The sequence below is a fragment of the Ambystoma mexicanum genome, chromosome 13 (assembly GCF_040938575.1).
Source record: "Ambystoma mexicanum isolate Mex_15411 chromosome 13, UKY_AmexF1_1, whole genome shotgun sequence".
Classification (NCBI taxonomy): Eukaryota; Metazoa; Chordata; class Amphibia; order Caudata; family Ambystomatidae; genus Ambystoma; species Ambystoma mexicanum.
In genome coordinates, this window is record NC_090938.1 from 596,447,832 (window position 1) to 596,470,306 (window position 22,475).

A 22,475-nucleotide genomic window follows, 5' to 3' on the forward strand; every position below is an offset into this window, starting at 1 on the left:
AAGGTACTGGCAGTAGCAGCAGCACACCTGCGCAGGCGACCCATCCCAGTTTATCCTTACCTTGACTGGCTCGTAACAGGGGACTCCTCCGAACATGCCTGTCGAACACTCAGAAGACAAGACTTCTTATTCAGTCAGTGATGCGCCATAAACAAGAAGAAATCCAGCCTAAACCCCAGCCAAGTCGAGCAGTTTCTGGGGGCCCTAAGTCAGACGGAAGACCGCTTTGTCTTCCCCTCCAACGAGAGGGTTCAGAACATGTTGTTTCAGATTCCTCAGTATGTAGCCAGTCGAGAGGTGACGGTACGCAAGGGGATGATGGCATCCTGCATTTACTTGGTTCCTCACGGACATTTGCGCATGTGCCCCATGCAAGAGTGGCTCAACAGCCAGTGGTGTTAGGCCAGCGGACAATGGGACGATCTAGTGGTTGTCTCGGCAGCCCCCTTTCTCTCTCTCTCTCTGCAGTGGCAATCGAGGGAAAACCTCCTGAAGGGGAAAACCTTCACCACCCCTGTAGTAGAAGCGACTCTCACGACGGATGCATCTCTCACAGCGTGGGGGGCTCACCTCCTTCAACAGACGGCGCACAGCGTTTGGTCCCCAGCAGTAGCATCCAACCACATAAACCTGTTGGAGCCGTTTGCGGTATTCAAAGCACTAAAGGCCTTTCAGACACAGTTACACGGCAAGACAGTACTGATCCTCACAGACAGCACCACAGTCATGTACTACCTGAACAAGCAAGGGGGCACTCCCTCTCCAGGGCTGTCCAAATTGTCAGAGAACATTTGGAAATGGGCTCTCAAACACAAGATTTTCTATTGTCTCAACACCTTCCAGGGGAACTCAATCTTCTGTCAAACGTGCTCAGCAGAGACTTCCCATTGCCCTTAGAGTACGAATAGCGACTACACGAAGACATAGTCTCCAGCGTTTTCGCAGAATGGGACTTCCCAGAGATCGACTTGTTCGCAACTCTGGAGAACTTGCAAAACCCAGATTACGCCTCCAGGTACCCTCAGAACCGATCCAAGCGGAACAGTGTCTGGAGAACATGGCCAGGGAAATGTATTTACGCTTTCAAACCCCACCCCACCCCCCCGCCCCCCAGACTCCCCGACTCAACAAATTGTGAACAAGATGCACCAGGAACAAATCATCATGATATTGGTAGCCCTGATGTGGGCACGCCAACCCTGGTTCTCCCATCTGATGGCGATGTCTCTCTCCTCCGATGAAACTACCATGCCTATACAACATGCCATCTCGGGACAAGGGAGAAACACTTAATCCATTCCCGCGTACTCCCATTTTAGCGGCCTGGCTCCTGAGATCACAGAGTTCGGGTATCTCCAACCTCCTCAGAGATACAATGATACACTTGGGGAAGCAAGAAATCCTAACACCTGACATTGCTACTCCAATAAATGGAAACACTTCGTCATCTGGTGCAATTCTCCAAGAGCATCAATCCCACTGACTGCTCTCGTACTCGTATTGCGTTATACCTGACTCACTTACTAGATTGAGGTCTTTTTTTTAATTCCCTGAAGGTTCACTTAGCTGCACTCTCAGCCTATACCACAGCTCAGCGTAAAGTGTTGTGGTGGAAGATCCCAGTTATTAAAGCTTTCATGGAAGGGGTTAAGAGAATTCATCCCCCATCTCTAACCCGGCTCCCGGATGGGACCTAAGTGTGGTATTAACCAGACTTATGGGGCCTCCCTTTGTACCCATGCTTAAGGCAAGTCTCAAAGCTCTTTCTTACAAGACCGCCTTCCTGGTGGCAGTCACTTAGATATGGAAAGTTTGTGAACTACAGGCACTTTCAATTTTAAACCCTTTTGTCACAATTCAGAGATAAGGTGGTTCTGCGCACTCGCCCTTGGTTTGCGCCCACATTTATTTCTAAGTTCCATGTGAACCAGTCAATAGAACTACAAACTTTCTTCCATAACCCCAACTAACGTGGCGGAAAGAAGCCTACACACACTGGATGTGTGCAGGGCAGTCATGTACTACCTGGAAAGAACTAAACCACTAAGGAAGACAACCTAGTTTTTCGTTTCAGTGGCTATTGGTAGAGAACGGAATCCTGTCTCTAAGTCGGCCATCTCAAGGTGGATTGTCAGTTGCATCACACTCTGCTATACTCTTGCCAAGAGAGATCTGCCCTTCAAGCCTAGAGCACATTATACGCGAGACACTGGGGCTTCCATAGCATTCATTGCCAATGTTCCTCGAGTCCATTTGCAGAGCGGCAACCTGGAGTTCTGTACACACCTTTACAAAACACTATTGCCTAGACACTCACTCTAGGTCTGATTCTCTGGTGGGACCAGCAGTATTGAGATATCTTTTCACTACTGTTCCTTCTCGCATCCCACCTCCAACTCCTGGTACTGCTCGCTAGTCTATGCACAGCATGTGATTCTAAGCAGATTCACAAGCATCAGAAGACATGCATTACTTACCGTAATAGCATTTCTGATGATTGTATCTGCTTAGATTCACATGCGCCCACCCTTCCTCCCTGCACGATGGAAGGAACATGGATATCTTGCTACTTCTCTCTTTTCTTTACTCACTCACTCTACTCCTAAGGCTCCCTCACGGCAGAAAAAATACAATCGGAGGGACCTCGACGCGTGAGAGATTTTGGGTACCCTACACGTCACGTTAGGGATAGTGTTACAGGCACGCACATGTCGACGTCCCCTTTCGATCCTCGAAAGCCAAGTTGCGATACTCTGCGGTAACCACTAGATGTCGGACTATATGCATAGCATGTAAATCTAAGCAGATGCAATCATCAAAAATGTATGTTATTGTGGTAAGTACTGCATGTCGTTTGAGAAGTCCGGGCAGGAGAGTATACCAGGCCTTTGAAGAGAATATAAGACAGTAAAGCATAATGCAAGTAAAGTTGAACAATACCTGGCGGGAGAGTATACCAGGTGTACTGTTTTGGAGAACTATGAACTGAGATGCTTGAATAAAACCTGGCAGAGTATACCAGGTACTCTGTCTGACAAACCTTAGAATGGTTCCACAACATATGTACAGTCTTGTCAGGAGAGCGGAAACAATCTCTTGACCCTGCAAAATATAAAAACAAGAGAAAGGAAAAACTTATGGTTGTCAAGAGAGGAAACGCCAGACCTTGATGCTGCGAACCTTGGGAACTAGATGAAAAGGGTATTTCTTTTTGTTGTGGCAACATTGAAAAACCAGAAGAAGGAACTGAGGATCTGTTGATATCTTGAGAGTGCGTGTTATCAAGGAATGGTGGAATTCTAGGGCAAAGGTGAACACTTTTCATATCCTTGTACAACATTGGTTGTTTCCTGTTTTCGCCACTTTGGAACTTTAAGTTGTACTTGCAAAAATATAGTTGCAGGACGCAGCTAAGAGAACATTTACCCTTTCACTTTATGATTAGTTAAGAATGTGCGGGTCAGCTTAGGTTTTGGACAGAGGACTTTTGCTTTTGGACATCCTGACTTGGACAAGGATAGGTTTTCCTTCAACACCTTTTTCTTGAATAAATGTGTTAGAGCAATCAAAATATGCCTCTTTGTCCAACTCATACTCATATGGTGTCAGGGGGGTGGGATTCTGACTTGGCATATAAAAACTGAGGAACCCACACCATAAATAATAAGCTATTTCCTTCCTCTGCTCTACATGATAATTAAAATAAACAAATTGCAGGGAAGTGAATACCAGTTGGAGGTTTCTCCTGATAACAGATTTTCAAACCATAAAGACATTAATTCTAGAACCACTTTAGGTCCCCCTGTACCTCTGGTAAAATCAAAAACCTATTTTTAAAGGGAGACCATTACTAGAAGAGTCTTGCTTGTCTGACTATGCGATATTCGCCAACAGTAAGCTGAATTTAGTCTTCCAGCAAAAACCTCCGGTTCTTCCTATAGGTTCTCTTGGGATAAAACTCAGTCTAAGAAAACCTACTATCTGCGGTTCACCACAATATTCAGGTCATCACTCCAGTCCAAGAGTAACTCTGCTGCAAGGGACCAACATCTCTGAAATGGAGGAAACCATTAAAAAAATGCGACGAATAACTCCTTTTCTTTGACAAACCCTTGGCCATAACCCCAGAGTCCGACGTCCCTGACACTGAGAAAAATATCCAAGAGTTTAAAGAAGACCTTTTCTCCTTCACAGAACGCGTAATGATAACCGATAAAAAGGGAAGGCCCCGACATAGAAACATCCGAGGACAAAACCATGACAACCATAGAGACTTTTTTGGAAAGGCTAGTCAGTCAAAACATTCAAGCCGAAAATAGATTAGAGTGATTCTGAGTGGGTTATAACTGCTCAACAGACATCCTGACCTGGACACTAGTTGTTTTGGTTGAGACAGGAACATTCTCATTGTTGTAGGGAAAGGTAGTTTTTCCTCCATCCCCTTTTTTGTTTTTTTGAATAAAAGTTTATCGCAATCAAAATATACCTCTGTGTCTCTTACTCATGACCCATCATAACTGGCACACAAGCAAGCATATTCACATATAGGACCAGCAATATATAATCATTAACTTACACACCCTCCAACAACAGGAGTATAATGCTCTCCAATCTAGGCTAAACAAGAGATTTTAACATCTATTCACAAAAGGGAAAAGTTACTTACTTAGAGTATTTGTGTTTCCATCTGTTTCTCACGTGCGCCGGAGCAAACCTCTCCTTCTGCTGGATGCAGTATTAATACAAGAAAGAACTGCAAGAAAAAGTTTGAGCTTTGGTTTATGTGCATAAATATAGCATTTTCAAGAAAAGTATTGCTGAGTTCATAGAATGGGTTTATAGATTTGGGTTTATAGCGGTTTCTCAGATACATTTTCTTAGCATACATTTTTCATTTTTTAACAGAACACAGATGAAAATAATCTAGGCGGTTGTTTGCTATAAAGATGACAATCTGACTGTGTCCACTCTAAAGGATGTGTGATTTTGCATAGTACCTCTTCCCTAGGCTTGATAACTTTGCTTTTCCCTTGGCATTTTTGCATTGTTTTGCCGCCTTTTTAATACCTTGCTTCCCATTCTGTAATCCTTCCACGATTTCTGTGTTGTAAGTGCCCAACTGGGGCTATGAAGCTCTATTAGTGTTCTATTCGCACCTCTATTCCCGCTACTGGACATGGCATTTGCTTAATTCAGCATGTGCATTTATGTGCAGTATCCCCTGACTGCGTGAGCAATCATCTTGACCGAGAACTGATCCCCGAGGCCCTTCAGTTCTAATCACCTTTTCCTCTGAATGTCCGCCATTTACTAAAATATTGTAGTCTTACGCTTAGCTGTATGCATTCCTGAGCAGCCCCTGTGAACTGTTTGTCTGATAGCCAGACATACCATCCTAATAACTGCTATTGTAAAGAGACTTGGAGTCATATGGCTCATAATTTTTGTTTTGTCCTTTTTTTAAACAATTTTTTATTTTTATAATCCTTTTAGTGGCAAATCCTGACCATGCTGACAATGAGAGGTAAGGTACATCATTAATTTATTGTGCTCTTTTCTGGGTGTTTACATTTCACAATTCAGTAATATAACTTTGGTACTGTTTATAAATCATGTCTGGAATGTAAAAGAATTGCATAAATAATTTAGTAAAATGCTGTATCTAATATTAGTTCACCGGAACCCCTTTCCTCTAGTATTCTTTGCAAAGTAAGATGTGAAAAATAACTGGAATCTTGCGTATAGTCGCAGCACAGCGCTGCCACAACACCCCTTATACTTTCACAGCATTCTATACCTCAGCTGCTGTGAGCCATTTTCTGCAGAGACAATGCCTTTTACTTGGTGGTTTCACATGCCCCCATCAAACCTGTCAATATTAGAACCAATCTGCAGGGCTACAATCTGACTGCATCCTGATGCCAGCCTTTTTAGACTAGGACTGGACATGGAGGAGTCGGCTCAGCAATCTGATTGAATTACCTTTCAGGAATAGGATCCAGAGATTCTTCCTTCTGGGGATGGGGAGTCACTTTGGGACTCTAAAGGCACATGGCTTGGGGTCTTTGGAGGAGAGCCTTTTTCATATCAACATGCTCAGGCTTAAGGTGATATTCAGTGCCCTGAGTGACTTTCTGCCAGTACTCTCGGCGACAAGAGTTCTCAACTAGACCGGCAGTTTAACCATCATGTATTATATGAACAAGGAAGGGGGAACAAGATTGCCCCTTTTGTGCCTGCAGGCAGTGAAGGTTTGGGAGTAACTATGCCCGGAGTGCTCAATGCGAAGGCCGACCTCTGCTGGATGACTTCACCAGATCACGAGTGGGAGATCAAGCAGTCAATCTTTGAGGCCGTTTTTGCGCAATGTGGGGTCACCCAGAGGAAGACCTCTTTGCCTGCAGCCGAGAACAGCCAGTGCCCTCTGTCTCCAGTGGAGGGGTGGACAGAAACTCATTGGGTGGTGCACTATAGATCTATTGTGGGCTACCTGTCTGTATGCTTTCCCTGTGACTCCTCTTCGCCCCATGGCCCTGGAGAGATTCTTCAAGAACAGGGATGCTGCTCTTATCCTGATGGCCCCTCAGTGGCCAGCCCGCTTCTGGTTCTCCCACTTGGTGGAAGCCCATAGGGAGGGTCTGATGCCCCTCAATCTCCTCTATCAGAAGCGGGGGAGGCTCCTCCACCCCTCCCCTTGATTGCTTAACTTAGCAGCATGGTTCCTGATCAGCTCACCCTAGGGCCTAGGCCATCTCGGGTTATCAGCAGAAAATGTGTAAATAATCTAGGCAGTCGGGTAGGAATATACCTGAGGCCAGTACAGAAGCAGATGGACCAAGTTCTGTTACTGTGCTCTGAACAAGCGTGTCAATCCCTTGACCTGCCGTCTGAAAGAGATCCTCTGTCATCGTGCAGCCTTTGTTTTCTTGTTTGACTCATGTCGATCTCATCTCTCAGCTCTCTGTGCCTCTCACACCACTGAGGACATGTCTTTTTCCACCTCAAACCCAGTGGTGCACAGACACCTGTAGGGGCTCGCCGGGCTCAAGAAACGTCATCCGGTTTGTGATTTAAACGTTGTTCTTTTGTCATTAATGCTCAAATCCTTTGAACTTTGGCTTCCACTGAGCTGAAGTTTCTGTCCTTGGAAGGTGGCACTTTGGTGGTGGCTCTGACGTCTGCGCTTCGAAGCAGTGAAACCCAGGTTCCATCGGCCCTTCACTATTTTCCGTAAGGACATGGTGGTTTTACGCACTCAACTGGTCTGGGAGGTATCCTTATTCCAAATCAACAGGTAGTTAATGCTGCCCACCTTTTTTTCTGAACCCCATTCTCCAGCTGACTTTCCTCTTCACTCTCTCAATGTCAGAAGAGTTCTAAAGTACTCCTACATCCCGTCCCCTTTCCTCCATACTTATGGGGCAGTCCTCTGTCCTGTGGGACGGGACCGGAGCACTTTGTAAAAAGCATCACATTTTTCAAAAATGTGTCCTTCCTCTCTTTTTAAATGGGGTACCGCACGCGGACGTAACCCTGCCCTCCTTAGCTCCACCCAGCGCATCGCCCGTCAGTCCTTTTCTCTGCAGAATCAGAACTGGACGCACTTGCATCTCAGAAAGATTTTTTCCTAATTGTTTTTCCTGCGATCGACGCTTCGCTAGGGCGGATCCCCATCCTCTTTGTTTAGAGTGTTTGGGTCCGGACCACCATTGGGACTCGTACTTCTACTGCGATTCCGTTTCGGCCCAGGCGCTTCAATGTCGTCTGGAGTGGTGGGAGGAGGTGTTTCAGCACACTCCTCCTTCGCATTTTCCAAGTTTCATCGACGATAAGAAGAGATGCCCGGTAAGTTCTTTAGTTTTTAGAGCACCCGGGCCAGGGGACTCCTTCCCGGGCTCTTACCGGTCCAGGAGGAGCTTCAAAAGCTCTGTTACCAGGGTTTGCCCTGAGGTGCCTTCTAGGCCTAAAAAGTGTACCAGAGTTTTCTCAGAGGGCCTCTGTAAGGGGCCTATTGACACCGGATTACAATCCGAGGCCCCTCCTGTGGGGGCTGTTTGTGGGCCCAGTTCTACTGAGGCGGTGGGTACAGTAGCTTGCTTCGAGGTCTGCTTGTCTGGAGCTTCCCATATAGGCCCCGAGGCCTCTGTGGAGGTTTTCTGTACTGAAATAAGGTTCGAGGCCCCTCGTGAGGGGGCTGCTACTGGACCCTGGTCTGAGGTTCCTGTTTTGAGGCTAAGGTGGCCGACAGTTCTGAGACGCCTGTAAAGGTCTTGTCGGTGAGGTGTACTCCTCATCGCTCCCGCTCAGGCGGTGACACCGGTTTTGTTGAGGGGGCACAGAGTGAGGTCCCTGACTGGAATTCCTCTGTTACCGGCGTGGCCGAGGTCCCTCCTTTGGAGGCTAATTTGGCAGTTAGCATGTCTCAGAAACATCCTAGGCCACTGTTAGAACACCCACCTGGTTTGCGCCCCGCTCCCATTTCCCGACGTGGCGGTTGTATCCACGATTCCAGCTGGGAAGAAGCGGCATCCAACAGCGGGTCAGCGATCTGTGCCTCTGCTTGCGTGCACGGACCTCGCGGGTAGCAAGGAACGAGGAAGCAAGCTTGCGTTCCAAGCCTTGTTCTGGTTCCCGCTTGCTCACGACGCACGGACAGGTCCGTCGGCGCTCCAAGCCTCGTTCTCGTGCCGAACGCTGTAAATCGCGTCCGGCTCTCTAACAAGTCGCGTCTTAACGTGGTTTGTTACCTGCAGACTTTTGCTTTGGTGCCCAGCTCCTGTTGCCTTGTTTACCTGACCCGTTCCTGTTCTCCTGCTTGTTCCCTTGGGTTCTTGGGGGGGTTCTCCCTTTTCCCCTCCTGGGTCCCTGGCCTGTTGGGTCTCCCTTCCTTTGATTTCCCCTTACCCTGCCTTGTCCTTGTTTGGGGTAGGTGTTTGCTCTGGTTCTGGCTGCCTTACTGGGGGTATTGTTTCTTCCCCTCTGGGTCCCAGTCTCTCCTGGTTCTCCCTGTGCCTTGGGTTCTCTTCCCGTGCTGACCCATTATTACGCCATTCTGAAGCCTTCCATGTTTGCTTGGCTAAGGGTACCAGCCCCAAGGTTCTTCGCCTGTCACCAGTGAACTGTATTGGAACTTGCTGATTACCTGATCTACCACTCCTGAAGTTGCTGAGTTCATCTTCCTTGGACTGTATCTAGCTTGACATTGCATCGACCTCCCTGTCAGTGCTTGCACTGTTCCTACGTCACATTAATCCGCAGGGAGGTCTATCTGTGGCGTTGGGAGGTGGTTCCCATCCATCCCTGTTCTATTAGGGTTGGGTTGGAGTTGCCTCCTTGCGTCGCTTCCCCATCGACCAGCTCTGGGACCTGACAGCCTGGCGTCACCTGCAAGAACAATCGAGACCTCAGGTACGCAGCGCTCTAGGGACGCGCACCTTAACAGCCACACAGTACCGGCTCGGCTGAGGTTCCTTTTGTTAAGGCTAAAATGAAGACCCCTGACCCACCTGTAGGGACACCTACTTCACTTCCACACGTGTTGCATTTGTCCTCAGGTGCCGACAAAATGGTGGCTGTTCCCACCAAGACCACGGCGGTCATTTTGGATACAACCCTTACAACTACGCCATCGGCCCTAGGTGTAGGGGGTGCTTTTTCAGGTGAACATCGGTGTCCTTGTGCACATCCGTTTTGTCCAGTTTATGACTGGAACGCTCGGATGCCTCTACCGCACAATGACTCGCTTCCTGCGGCATCGGCTCCCTTGATTTATGTAGACAACAGTGGGGAAGGGCCCTCTTGGCAACCCTCTCCCTTAAGCCCCTGGAATTACTCTGCTCATGAGAGGCCTCCTCCTGTCACACCTAAATTATCGGCAGAGGACGCCTTTTTCGGCAAGTAAAACTGATGCGGTCAAAACCCATGAAAGAGTACTTTCGAGGCTTGTTCATGGAGATATGCCCGCCTGCGCCGACTGTCCCGCTGCGGTGCCTGTGCCTCCGCCGCCTTTACCGGCTGGGCCTTCCCCAACTCTTCCACCCCTGCCTTCATTCTCCCCAGTGGACAAGGCTATTGTGGTGCCGGATGTGTCTCAACCTGATCCGGACCTGTCAGATGATGTCCAGGGTGATCAGGACACCGAAGATCAGCCCCGCTCCGTAAGCTCTTTTCATGACCGGCTGCTGGACACATGTCTATTAGATGTTCCAGTACCTGAGGCACCCGCTCCGCAGGAGGGCGTGCTTTCTGGGGCGTTCACCTTATCTCCTTCGGAGCGTACCGGCTTGTTCTTGCAGAAGGACGTTTTGGCTGAGGTCCGTAAAGTGTGGGAGAAGCCACACTCTGGACTGTTTGTCAACAAGAATATTGACGCGCGTTACAGGCTCCATTCTTCGTAAGAGTTGGCCTTAGCGTCGTGTCCGCCCCCTCCTCCACGGTAGTGGCGGCAGCCACTTTGCAATCCAGACCTCCGTTATCCTCCTCTTCGACGGCTACACAGGTTTTGGCCAAAGAGGATAAGCTTCTTGACTCCCTGGGGAGGAAGATTTTTGCTTACTCAGCTCTGGAGCTGCGTCAAGCCAATGCAGAACTGGTGTTAGCGGGGGCGAATATGAAAATGTGGAAAGGTCTGTCGGAGTTTGAAGAGTTTATTCCCGCTGAGAAGTTGGAAGATTTCAAAGCGGGTTTGTCGGACGCCAGGGTCTTGGCTCAGGATCTCCTGGAGGCTGCAGTGCACCACGTTGACACTTCGGCCCGCGGCCTCATGCTTGGTGTGGATACCTCTCGCCAGGCTTGGTTGCATGCCACCAAGTTCTCCAAGGAGATGCAGGATAAGGTTTTGGACCTGCCTTTCGATGGCAAGGAGCTCTTTCACAGACGTGGAGCTGACCAAAACTAAGGACAGCACTCAGACTGCCAAGCCCTTGTCTGTCCTTGTTAAACCTCCTTTCAGGACACAGAGATCGTTGTCAAACCCTCGGTCTTCCTCTAGTTTCAGGGGTTTTTTAGATCAGAAATCCCACAGGGTTGACACTCCTTCGGGCAATCCCCATTGAAGGCAGCACCGGAGCCGGTTTTTCTCCCGCTCCTCAGCCTCCTCCTCAGGGTCAGATGGTGCTGCCACCGACAAACCAACAAAATTAGGGTTTTCTGCGCTCGCACGAAACCCCGGTGGGAGGACGCATTGCGTCTCATTGGGAGGTTTGGCAGACCATCAGAGGACCAGTGGGCCTTGTCAGTTGTTCGGGCGGGCTTCCGCTTACCCCTTCCCCACCCCACCCATCAATCCTCCCTTCCAGCAGTCAGGGTCGCCCTCCCTCAGAGCCGAGATTCAGAAGTTACTGGATCTCAGGGCGGTGGAACCCATTCCTTTAGGGAAACGAGGAGAGGGCTTCTATTCCCAGCTGTTCACGGTGCCCAAACCCAACCAGGCTGCCCTGCGCACCATTTTAGACCTTTCCCAGTTCAATCTCGCTCTACCCCTCGAGAAATTCAAGATGATCACGCCCAGTCAGAAAGTCCTCTTTACAGAGGGGCAATTGGCTCAGCTTGGTGGACCTCCAGGATGTGTATATGCATATCATGATCTGGAATCCGCATCGGAGATACCTACGGTTTTCTGTGGGGGAGGAGTACTTCCAGTTCCAAGTACTCCCTTTTGGCCTCAGCTCGGCACATTTGTCCGCTGAGCGCCTTGAGCAATCTTCAGTCTCTCCTCCAGCTCCTGTTTCACCTTGGGCTGTCGGTGAACTGGCGGAAATCTTCCATGATGATCTCTCAGGACCTGACTTTCCTGGGTTTTCGTTGGAACATGATCGACTGCAGAATTTACCTGACCGGGGACAGAATGGCAGATCTGTTGGCCACGTGTCAGATGTTTGTGCAGTCGGAGAGCATGTCAGCCTGGTGGTTCCAGAGGCTTCGGGGCCTCATGGCCTCGTGCGTATTGGCTCTTCCACCTGCTCGACGCAAGATGAGGCGGACGCAAATGGCTCTCCGGAGTTCTTGGCGTCAGGCTGTGGATCCAGACTCCAAGGTAATATTGATTCCGGCTTTCATGAGAGTGGACCTGGTCTGGTGGTCGTCTCTCAGCAACCTGTCGTTGGGTGCGGGTTTCCAAGACCCCGCTCTGATGGTGACGATTACGACGGACTCCTCCCTTCTGGGGTGGGGTGCGACGTTGGATCTTTTTCAGATCTCCGACCTCTGGTTGCCACAAGACAAGTTCCTTCATATAAATCATCTGGAGCTTCTGGCGATTTTCCTGGCGCTCAAGGCGTTCAGGCCAGTCATTGCCAACAAGATGGTTCATGTCCGCACGGACAATGTGGTGTCCATGTTTTACATCAACAAGCAGGGGGGCACCAAATCTCCTCCGCTTGTGGATCTGGCCATTCAGATTTGGGAATGGGCGGTTCAGCATAGTTTCTTCCTGGTGGCAGTTCACATCCCAAGCCAGCTGAATGTCATGGCAGATGCCCTCAGCCGACAAACAGTGGTCAGCTACGAGTGGGAATTGAAAGCGGAGGTCCTCTTGCAGTTATTCCTGTGTTGGGGCACTCCAGAGGTGGACCTCTTCGCGACTTTCGCAAACAAGAAACTTCTTTGTATGCCTCCAGAAACGAGCTGGGAGCTTTCCTCTCTGTGAGATGCTCTTGAGATTCCATGGCACAACATGAGGGCATTTGCTTTCCTGCCTCTGCCTCTGATTCATCGGATGATTTGCAAGCTGAAGAACACAGTGAATTGTTCTCTTCTGCTCATAGCTCCGTGGTGGCCGGCGATTTCTGGTTTTCAGAGCTTCATCTGTCGGTGTGTGCACTGATCAGGCTTCCGCTAGTTCCTGATCTGCTTCCCCAGAGAGATCGACAGCTGTGGCATCCCTCCCCACAATTGTTCAGCTTGGCGGCATGGTGCCTAAGTTCAGATCTTTAGAACATCTCAACCTTTCTGCTGACAACATGCGCATAATTCAGGCAGCCAGGAAGCCCTTGATGAGGTCGCAGTATAAGAGCAAGTGGCTTTGGTTCTGTCACTGGTGCCTAGCCAGTTGGACCCCAGGGTGGCTACGATTGACTTGGTGCTGTCTTTCATTTCTCATCTTGCAGAGTCGATCATTCATGTCCTGTCATGCAGGACTTACCTTATGGCTGTGGTCACCTACCTGTCCACGGATCAGTTCTCTTTCTCACTGTCAAACCTAGTGATTAAACAGCACTTTGCGGGTTTTATGCATCTTTACCCTCCTGTCCGCAAACCGCATCCGACGTGGGATCTGAACGTGTTTCTTACGGCCTTGTGCAATACGCCTTTCTAACCAGTCGCTATGGTAGATCTCAAGCACCTTTCGTGGAAGGTGGCTTTCTTGGTCGCCGTTACCTCGGCAAGGCGAGTGTGTGAGCTCCAAGCTTTGTCTGTGGAGCATCCCTTCTTAGTTTTCCACAAGGAGATAAGGTTGTCCTTAGGACAAATCCTTATTTTCTACCAAAGGTGGTTTCAGATTTCCATCTAAATCAGTCAATCTTTCTGCCTGTCTTCTTTCCAAACCCAGCTTTGGAAGCTGAGAGGGTTTTGCATTGCCTGGATGTTAGAAGAGCTCTAAAGTTCTATCTCGACAGAACTTCGGAACTTAGGAGTTCTTCACTTTTGGTGACCTTTGGTAACACACCAGGCAAGCAGGCCTTCAAAGCAACTCCAGATGGATTGCTGCCTGTATCATGGAGTCTTACACTGTTCAGGGTCTACAGCCTCCTAAAGGGATTCATGCACATCTGGTACGAGGCAAGGCAGCTGCTGTTGTCTTTCAAAAGTATGTCCCCTGGGAGACCATTGCGAAAGCGGCTACTTGGGCCTCCCCATCGGCTTTTTGTAAACGTTACTGCTTGGACTTGAGCTCCAGATCTGATGCTCAGTTTGGGCAGGCTGTGCTGAAAAACCTTTTTCAGTAAGGGGTTTTCCATCCACCCATAGTTTCTGTGAGGAGTGCTTGGGAGTCTCCCATAAGTATGGAGGAAAGGGGACGGGACGTAGGAGTATAACCAAGTTACTCACCGTAGTGACCACCTTACTCCTAGTCCATAGTCCCCTTTCCTCCATATGCCCACCCGCTGTCCCCTCTAATAAGGCTCCTCTATTATTGCTTAAAGGTCTCTGACCTGGCGATAGAATAGGACTGATGGGCGATGCGCTGGGCGGAGCTAAGAAGGGTGGGGTTACGGAAGAGAGGAAGGACACATTTTTGAAGAATGTGATGCTTTTTACAAAGTGCTCTGGTCCCATCCCGCAGGACGCAGGAATGTCCCATAAGTATGGAGGAAAGGGGACTAGGAGTAAGGTGGTCACTGCGGTGAGTAACCTGGTTATTGCTCTGCATCAAACAAAACCGTTCAGGAAATCAAATGACTTCATTTCTTTTGGCGGTGAGCACCCAGGCTCAATTGCCTTTAAGGCCGCTCATCAGGTTGCTTGTCTCTGGCTTCAGACTCCAATATTTCATGCAGAATGGTGAGCATCCTTAAGGCATTCATGCTCTTACCATCGGGGCCAGAGCTACAACTGTGGCTTTTCAGTGCAATGGTCTTTGAGATGTTATTAGCAGTGCCGCCATGAGGTTTCACCATCTTTCTGCAAGCATTACTACCTGGGCACCAGGTCCAGGGGTGATACCAATATTGGATAAGCATTCCCATGCAACCTTTGCACTACCCAGTAGGAATTGCCCCTTCACCAGAGCCATTGCTTCCAGTGACATCTCACATCAGTATGGAGGGAAGGGGATGGGAGGCAGGAATACAGAACAGTGACCTTTTTGTCTACTATACTCCGAGTCCATATTTCCTTTTCCTCCATATAACCCACCCTCCGTCCCCTGTAAATCGATTTGGATTGTAGTAGCAGACTAGCGGTCAATGACTGTCGGGCGAGGTTGGTTTGAGGTGGCGCCAGAGGGGGGCATGCCAGGCACGGCCATGCATGCCTCAAAACTGAAAGGGAAGTTGTTTTCTTGCCGTGCAAAAGGCTCCCGTATGGAGGAAAGAGTGCTAAGGACTCCAGAGTACAGTAGTCCCTATGTGAGTAACTGATTAATGTTATTAACACAGTTCCATTATGTATAAAAGATGAGCAAAACGGAAACAAATAATGGTAGCTTTCACTGAGAAATCGCCTGGAGGTACAAAACGAGAGTATGGAGTATGAACTACAGTTCTACTACGCCATTAATATAAGTGGTGGTAACTTCCATTTCTTTTTAGAGTGAGATGGAGGAAGAAGCAGCGAGCATAGGAAGGGGACTATGATAGGGATCAGTAAACGATTTACCTGCTCACAACACACGAGTGGACAGTAGTTAACATATCAGATCTTACTCTTTCACGGGTAAAAAAAAACTCATTGTTGGCCAAAGGTTAAGTTATGTACTTGCAGCTCTTAACTGATCATGATACTATTGTTGATCTAGCAGAGTCAGTTAGAAAAATCAATGTTAAACTTTATTTTGTCATGAATTGCGTTGACTGCAGTCAGACAAGTGAGTTCATGGAATTTAGACAAAAAAGCACTTTTAACCCTTTTACATGGATTGGAATCTTTTGGATCTGTGATTCTGCCATAGTGGCTTCCTTTTTGACATTTCTTGTTTATATATGAATAGTCTGTGAAACTGGTATTGCAGTAGTGGCACAGACCCTTGAATTGCTTGAGATATGGCACAATCATGGGTGCTCCTTTTTGCCTTTTTGTACCTAGACTTTCAAACATAATTATAAAAACTTTCCAACACACCTGCATCCTGACATCCCCCACTCCCCTTTCTGAAAAGAGGGGGCAGAGGGGGTTATAGATGACCTCTTTGTGATGTAGTGAAGCAGTGAAATGACGTTGCACAACTTTGAGGTTAAATTCCATTGGTACCCACATCAAATTTATATTGAAGGTGGGCAATCCTGCCCTTCATTTAGATACTTTGGTGCATTTAAAAGGAGGTCTGTTAACTAATGTGGTTTTACATTAATCAGCATACTTGCTTTTATATGCCAATTCTCATCGACCAATTTCTTTAGAATTTACAATACACAAACATGAGATTTAAATGCATTTGTATAAATGAGTCCGCCTTTACAACAGAATCTTATGCGTTCAAACAAGTTACTTAACTGGGGGTATTTCTCTGGAGGTGGAATTGGCCAGGGTGCAGAGATTCTTTTGCCAAACGTTTACAGTATATACCGCCCTAAAATGTCACCAGGACTTGTGTTTATAAACAGATTTGGGCACGTGGCGCGAAGTGACTAACATGAGCTCTTCCTGGCATATTTTACACAGTGATCCTATTTTGCCCATAATATTACCTCCTATACCACCTGTTATTTTACTGCTAGCAAAAGAACGACGATTGGGTGGTAAAGGCTGACCTGAGCACTGTGAAGCATTCTCAATCGTTCTTGAGCAATCCCAAGAAAAGGGTATGCTTGCATGTTTAGGTTTGGACCTACACAACTACGATAACTGACCTGAATTTACTCATCCGAATGAGACCATATACTACATGGTTTTCATCCTTTTGTAATTTATTGTATTACATGTCCTTGGGGGAAAGCATACATTGGAGAACGACTTGCTCAATGAAAGAGCATAAGAGAACACAATTTACATGCATGCACACAAAATAAGAAGTCTTCTATATCACATTTGGTGTAAGCACAATGTAGCATTGCAAATTCTTGAACATGTTAAAGTGTGCTAGAGATGCAGATCTCCATAGATAATGAGAGCAGTCAGAAATGTTTTGGGTTCATGGTATTTATACTTGTCCCTCCAGGATGAACGAAAGTTTAGTATCAATAGTTTGTGATCATACTTTTAATATTGTATAGTAGTGTCTTTGATTCTCCTAACTGAAAGACAGCAGTTGGGATTTTGTTTTGTGTAAAGTATTGTGGTTTCTATAATTTGAAGCCATGTTTAAAATCTAAAACTGGATGGAGTTCATGAAAACTAGGAAGCAATATTTATACAACGGTGCAGGGGAGTGAGCTCCAGTTTCTTTTAAGCAAGGAGATAATTGTGTTGTGCATGATAAACGATTGTCAGATATACCTTTGACAACTTGAGCTGAAGATTGAATTCAGTGTAAGTGCACAAAAACAAGCTTCCTGGCATTTTGATTGTGAAGTTTTGTTTTAGTGGTTAATCTGCGGAAGGGTTGAAACGCTTAAGCTTTGCCTACTCTTGAGCTGGTGTTCAGTGAAATGCATGATGGATATCGACGTCCCATATAGAACATGTTTGTGACCTAATAGTAATGGAATAAATATATTGATCTAAAACTATTTCCATTGTTAAGCTTCCTTGTTTAGAAAAGTGTGTGTGTCTTTGGTAATACTCCTACGTCCCGTCCCCTTTCCTCCATACTTGTGGGACATCTCTCCGTCCTGTGGGACGGGACCGGAGCACTTTGTAAAAAGCATCCAAATTTTTCCCAAAATTTGTCCCTCTTCTCTTTCCTGCGCGGGGCCCGGCACGCGGCCGTAACCTCGCCCACCTTGGCTCCGCCCCGCGCATCGCCCACCAGTCCTTTTTTCTCCGCACGATTGGGGCCGGACGCACTTGCATCCTCGGAAGATTTTCTACCCCGTTTTCCTCTCTGGCTCTCGCTAGCGTTTGTTTACTAGTCTGTCTATGTCTTTTAAAATAGATTTTCCAGACTGTTCATGTCAACGTCGCTTCGGGAGGGCGGATCCCCATCCTCTTTGTTTAGAGTGTTTGGGTCCGGATCACCGTTGGGACTCCTGTTTTTACTGTGACTCCCTTTCGGTCCGGGCACTTCCACGTCGGTTGGAGCGGTGGGAGGAGGTGTTCCGACAAACTCCTCCTTCTCATTTTCAGGCGTTCATCGACGAGAAGAAGAAACGCCCGGTAAATTCTTTACTTTTCAGCGCACCCCGACCGGGGGATACCTTCCCAGGTTCCTCTCGGGCCGGGAGGGGCGTTGATCGCTCTGTTACCGGGGTTCGCCCTAATAATTCTACCGGAGTTTTCTCCGAGGGTCTCCGTAAGGGGCCTGTGTACACCGAGTACGCTCCAAGGCTCCTCCTGTGGGGGCTGTTTGTAGGCCCAGTTCTACTGAGTCACCGGGTACCGGAGCTTGCTCTGAGGCCTCTCTTTCGGCTTCCCTCAAAAACAAAACCGGGGTGCGCCCCGAGGCCTTGGCTGGGTTTGTGGTTACCGAACGGATGTTCGAGGCCCCTGCCGATAAGGCTATTACCGGGCCTAGGTCCAAGGTCCCTCATACAGAGGCTAAGGCTACCAACAGTTCTGAGGGGCCGGGCAAGGCCCTGTCAATGAAAGCGGTTGTTCACCGTTCCCGCTCTTGTGGTGACACCAGATCTGTTGAGGGGGCAAAGAAGCAAGGTTCTTCTTTTACCAGCAGTGCCGAGGCCCTTCCTTCGAAGGCTCAGTTGGCGGTTGGTATGTCGCAGAAACATTCCAGGCCTCATAGTACCGGCTCTGCCGAGGTTCCTTAAGTTAAGGCTAAAATTAAGACCCCTGACCCATCGACGTGGACCCCTGCCTCACTTCCTCACGTGCCGCAGATTCCCCTCAGATGAGGACAAAATGGCGGCCGTTCCCGCCACGACCACGGTGGCCATTTTAGGTACTACCCCTACAACTACGCCATCGGCCCCTGGTGTAGGGTTCGGTCCTTTTGGGTGAACCTAAGGTCCCTTGTGCACATCCTTACCGGCCGGTTTCATTGGAACGCCCAGATGCCTCTTCCGCACAATGTTTTGTTGCCCGCGGGGGCGGCTCCTTTGATTTATGTGGATACGTCGGTGGAGGGGACGGTGTGGCACCCTTCTCGGTTACGTCCCTGGATTTGCTCACCTCATGAGAGGCCTCCTCAGGTTCCGAAACATTCTCCGGAGGACCCCTTTTTCGGTAAATTTCAAGCGCTTATGTGCACTGACTCCATGAGGGAATATTTCAAAGGGCTTTTCAAGGAGAAATGTCCACCTGCGCCTCCGGCCCCACCTGTTCCTCCGGTACCTCCCTTGCCCGTGGTGCCTCCCCCTGCTCTTCCGCCTTTGCCACCATTGTCCCCAGTGGACCAGGCAGTGCCTGACACGGCTCAGCAGGATCCTGACCTGTCAGATGACCCTCAAGGCGATCAGGACAACAAGGACCTTCCCCGCTCTATCAGAGCCTTTCATGACCGGGTACTGGACATGATGAGTTTCTTAGATGTTCCAGTGCCCGAGGCACCCGCTCCGCAGGAGGGCGAGCATTCTGGGGCATTCACTTTGTCTCCCTTGGAGCGTACCGGCCTGTTCCTGCAGAGGGACGTTCTGGCCGAGGTCCGAAGAGTTTGGGAAAAGCCACACTCAGGACTTTTTGTCAATAAAAAGATTGACGCGAGGTACAGGCTGCATTCTTCGGGAGAAGTGGCCTTGTCTTGTCCACCTCCCTCCTCCACAGTGGTGGCTGTGGCTATGTTGCAATCCAAGCCTGCAGCATCCTCTTCCGCAACAGCTACTCAGGTCTTGGGAAAGGAGGACAAGCTCCTGGACTCGCTAGGGAGCAAAATCTTTGCCAATTCGGCCTTGCAGCTCAGGCAGGCCAATGCAGAATTGATTTTGGCGGGAGCTAACATGCGGATGTGGAAAGGTCTGTCAGAATTTGAGGAGCACATTCCGGTCGAGAAGTTGGAAGACTTCAGAGGTGGCTTTTCCGATGCCAGGGTCCTGGCCTAGGATCTCCTGGGGGCTGCGGCTCATCACGTAGACACCGCAGCTCGTGGCCTGATACTTGGGGTTGATACCTCGCGGTAAGCGTGGCTGCATGCCACTAAGTTTTCGAAGGAAGTGCAAGAAAAGGTACTGGACCTTCCTTTCGATGGTAAGGAGCTTTTTCACTCTTCTACTGATGTAGAGCTCACCAAAACCAAGGATAGCACTCAGACGGCTAAATCATTGTCTGTTCTGGTTAAAGCTCCTTTCAAATCCCAGAGACCGTTGTTGCAAAGTCGACCTTCCTCTGGTTTTAGGAGCTTCCTCGACCGCAAATTCCGCAGAGTGGATACTCCTGCGGGGAATAACCACCGTAGACAACAGCGTATGCGGTTTTTCTCCCGCTCCTCAACCTCCTCATCAGGTTCAGGTGGCACCGCCACCGATAAGCCTGCCAAATGAGGGTTTTCCGTCTCGCACGAGACCCCGGTCGGAGGAAGCACTGCGTCTCATTGGGAGGCGTGGCAGACCATCACAGAAGACAGATGGGTCTTGTCAGTCGCTCGAGCGGGCTTCCGCTTACCTTTACCGCCTACCTCAACCCTCCTTTTCAGCTGTCGGGCTCACCCTCCCTCAAGGCCGAGATTCAGAAACTTCTGGACCTCAGAGCTGTGGAACCCGTTCCCCTTGGGGAGCGAGGGAAGGGCTTTTACTCCCGGCTGTTTACGGTGCCCAAACCCAACCAGGCTGGCCTGCGCACCATCCTATACCTTTCCCAGTTCAATCTTTCCTAACCCAAGAGAAATTCAAGATGACCACGCCCGGCCAGATTCGCTCCTCTTTGCAGATGGGCGATTGGCTCAGCGTGGTGGATCTTTAGGATGCGTACATGCATATCCTGATTTGGAATTCACACATGAAATACCTCCGCTTCTCTTTGGGAGAGGAGCACTTCCAGTTTCGGGTGCTTCGTTTTGGCCTCAGCTCGGCTCTGCGCGTCTTCACGAAGATGATGTTGGTGATTGCAGCCTGTCTTCGTCTCCAGGGTATCCATGTGTATCCTTATTTGGACGACTGGCTCTTACGCAGCCCTTGTCCATTAGCAGCAGCGGGCAACCTCCAGTCTCTCCTTCAGCTCCTGTTCCATCTTGGGCTGTTGGTGAACTGGCGGAAATCCTCCATGACGGTCTCACGGGACCTGATCTTCCTGGGTTTTTGTTGGAACACGATCGACTGCCGAGTGTATCTGACAGGGGACAGAATGGCGGATCTGTTGGCCACGTGTCAGATGTTTGCGCAGTCGGAGAGCATGTCGGCCTGGTGGTTCCAGAGGCTTCTGGGCCTCATGGCCTCGTGTGTACTGGCTCTTCCTCTTGCTCATCTCAAAATGAGACAGACCCAGATGGCTCTTCGGAGTTCCTGGCGTCAGGCTCTGGACTCGGATTCCAAGCGGATAATGATTGCAGATTCCATGAGAGTGGACTGGACTGGTGGTCATCTCTCAGCAACCTGTCAGTGGGTGCAGGGTTTCAGGACCCAGCCCCCATGGTGACGATCACGACGGACTCCTCCCTTTTGGGGTGGGGTGCGACGTTAGATCTTTTTCAGGTCTCGGACCTCTGGTCGCCTCAGGACAAGCTCCTGCACATAAATCATTTGGAGCTTCTGGCGATCTTTCTGGCGCTCAAGGCGTTCAGACCGCTCATTGTCAACAAGGTGGTCCGCATAAGAACGGACAATGTGGTATCAATGTATTACATAAACAAGCAAGGGGGAACAAAGTCTTCCCCCTCTCGTGGACCTGTCCATCCAGATTTGGGGTGTGGGCCGTGCTTCATGGGGTCTGGCTGCTTGCAGTGCACATCCTGGGCCAGTTGAATGTCACAGCAGATGCCCTCAGATGGCGGACAGTGGTCAGCTACGATTGGGAGTTGAAGGCGGAGGTCCTCTCATGGATTTTCTCGCGTTGGGGCACACCGGAGGTGGACCTCTTCGCCACAGCGGTAAACAAGACGCTTCCTCAGTATGCCTCCAGAGGGGGGCTGGGAGTCTGCTCTCTGGGGGATGCTCTCGAGATTCCATGGCACAACATGAGAGCTTACGCCTTCCCGCCTCTGCCTCTAGTTCATCGAGCAATTTGGAAGTTGAAGAACAATGTGAACTGTTCTCTTCTACTGATAGCCCTGTGGTGGCCGGCCAGGTTTTGGTTCTCAGAACTTCAACACCTGTCGGTGTATCCGCCGATCAGGTTACCAGTAACTCCCAATCGTCTTCACCAAGGGGAACAACAGATGTGGCACCCCTCCCCACAATCGCTCAGCTTGGCGGCATGGTGCCTGAGTTCAAGTCTTTAGAGCATTTGAGTTTGTCTGCGGATAACATGCGCATTATCCAGGCAGCCAGGAAACGCTCGACCATATCTCAATACAAGAGTAAATGGCTCAGGTTCTGTCATTGGTGTTTGGAGAAAGAGTTGGATCCAAGGGTGGCCACGATTGACACTGTGTGGTCCTTGGTATCCTTCCTAGCAGAGTCAGGGGTTCATGTTCTGTCTTGCAGGACTTATCTCTCAGCGGTTTCCGCTTACCTTTCTACAGACCTGTGTTCTTATTCTCTAACTAACCCGGTGGTGAAGAGACATTTTGCTGGCTTGTCACGCCTCTATCCTCCTGTTCGTAGTCCGCACCCGCCTTGGGATCTAAATGTAGTCCTGACGGCGCTGTGCCATAAACCCTTTGAGCCAATGGCTGC

At 49.2% G+C, this 22,475-nt stretch overlaps 1 protein-coding gene across 1 annotated transcript in view; it reads left to right on the top strand.

Moving 5' to 3' along the window:
* RETREG3 (reticulophagy regulator family member 3) overlaps positions 1–22,475 on the top strand; it is a 430,431-nt gene that overhangs the window by 116,588 nt on the left and 291,368 nt on the right. Inside the window, exon 3 of the mRNA XM_069634424.1 lies at positions 5,494–5,524. Coding sequence (XP_069490525.1) covers positions 5,494–5,524 — 31 coding nt within the window. The remainder of the gene's footprint in view (positions 1–5,493; positions 5,525–22,475) is intronic.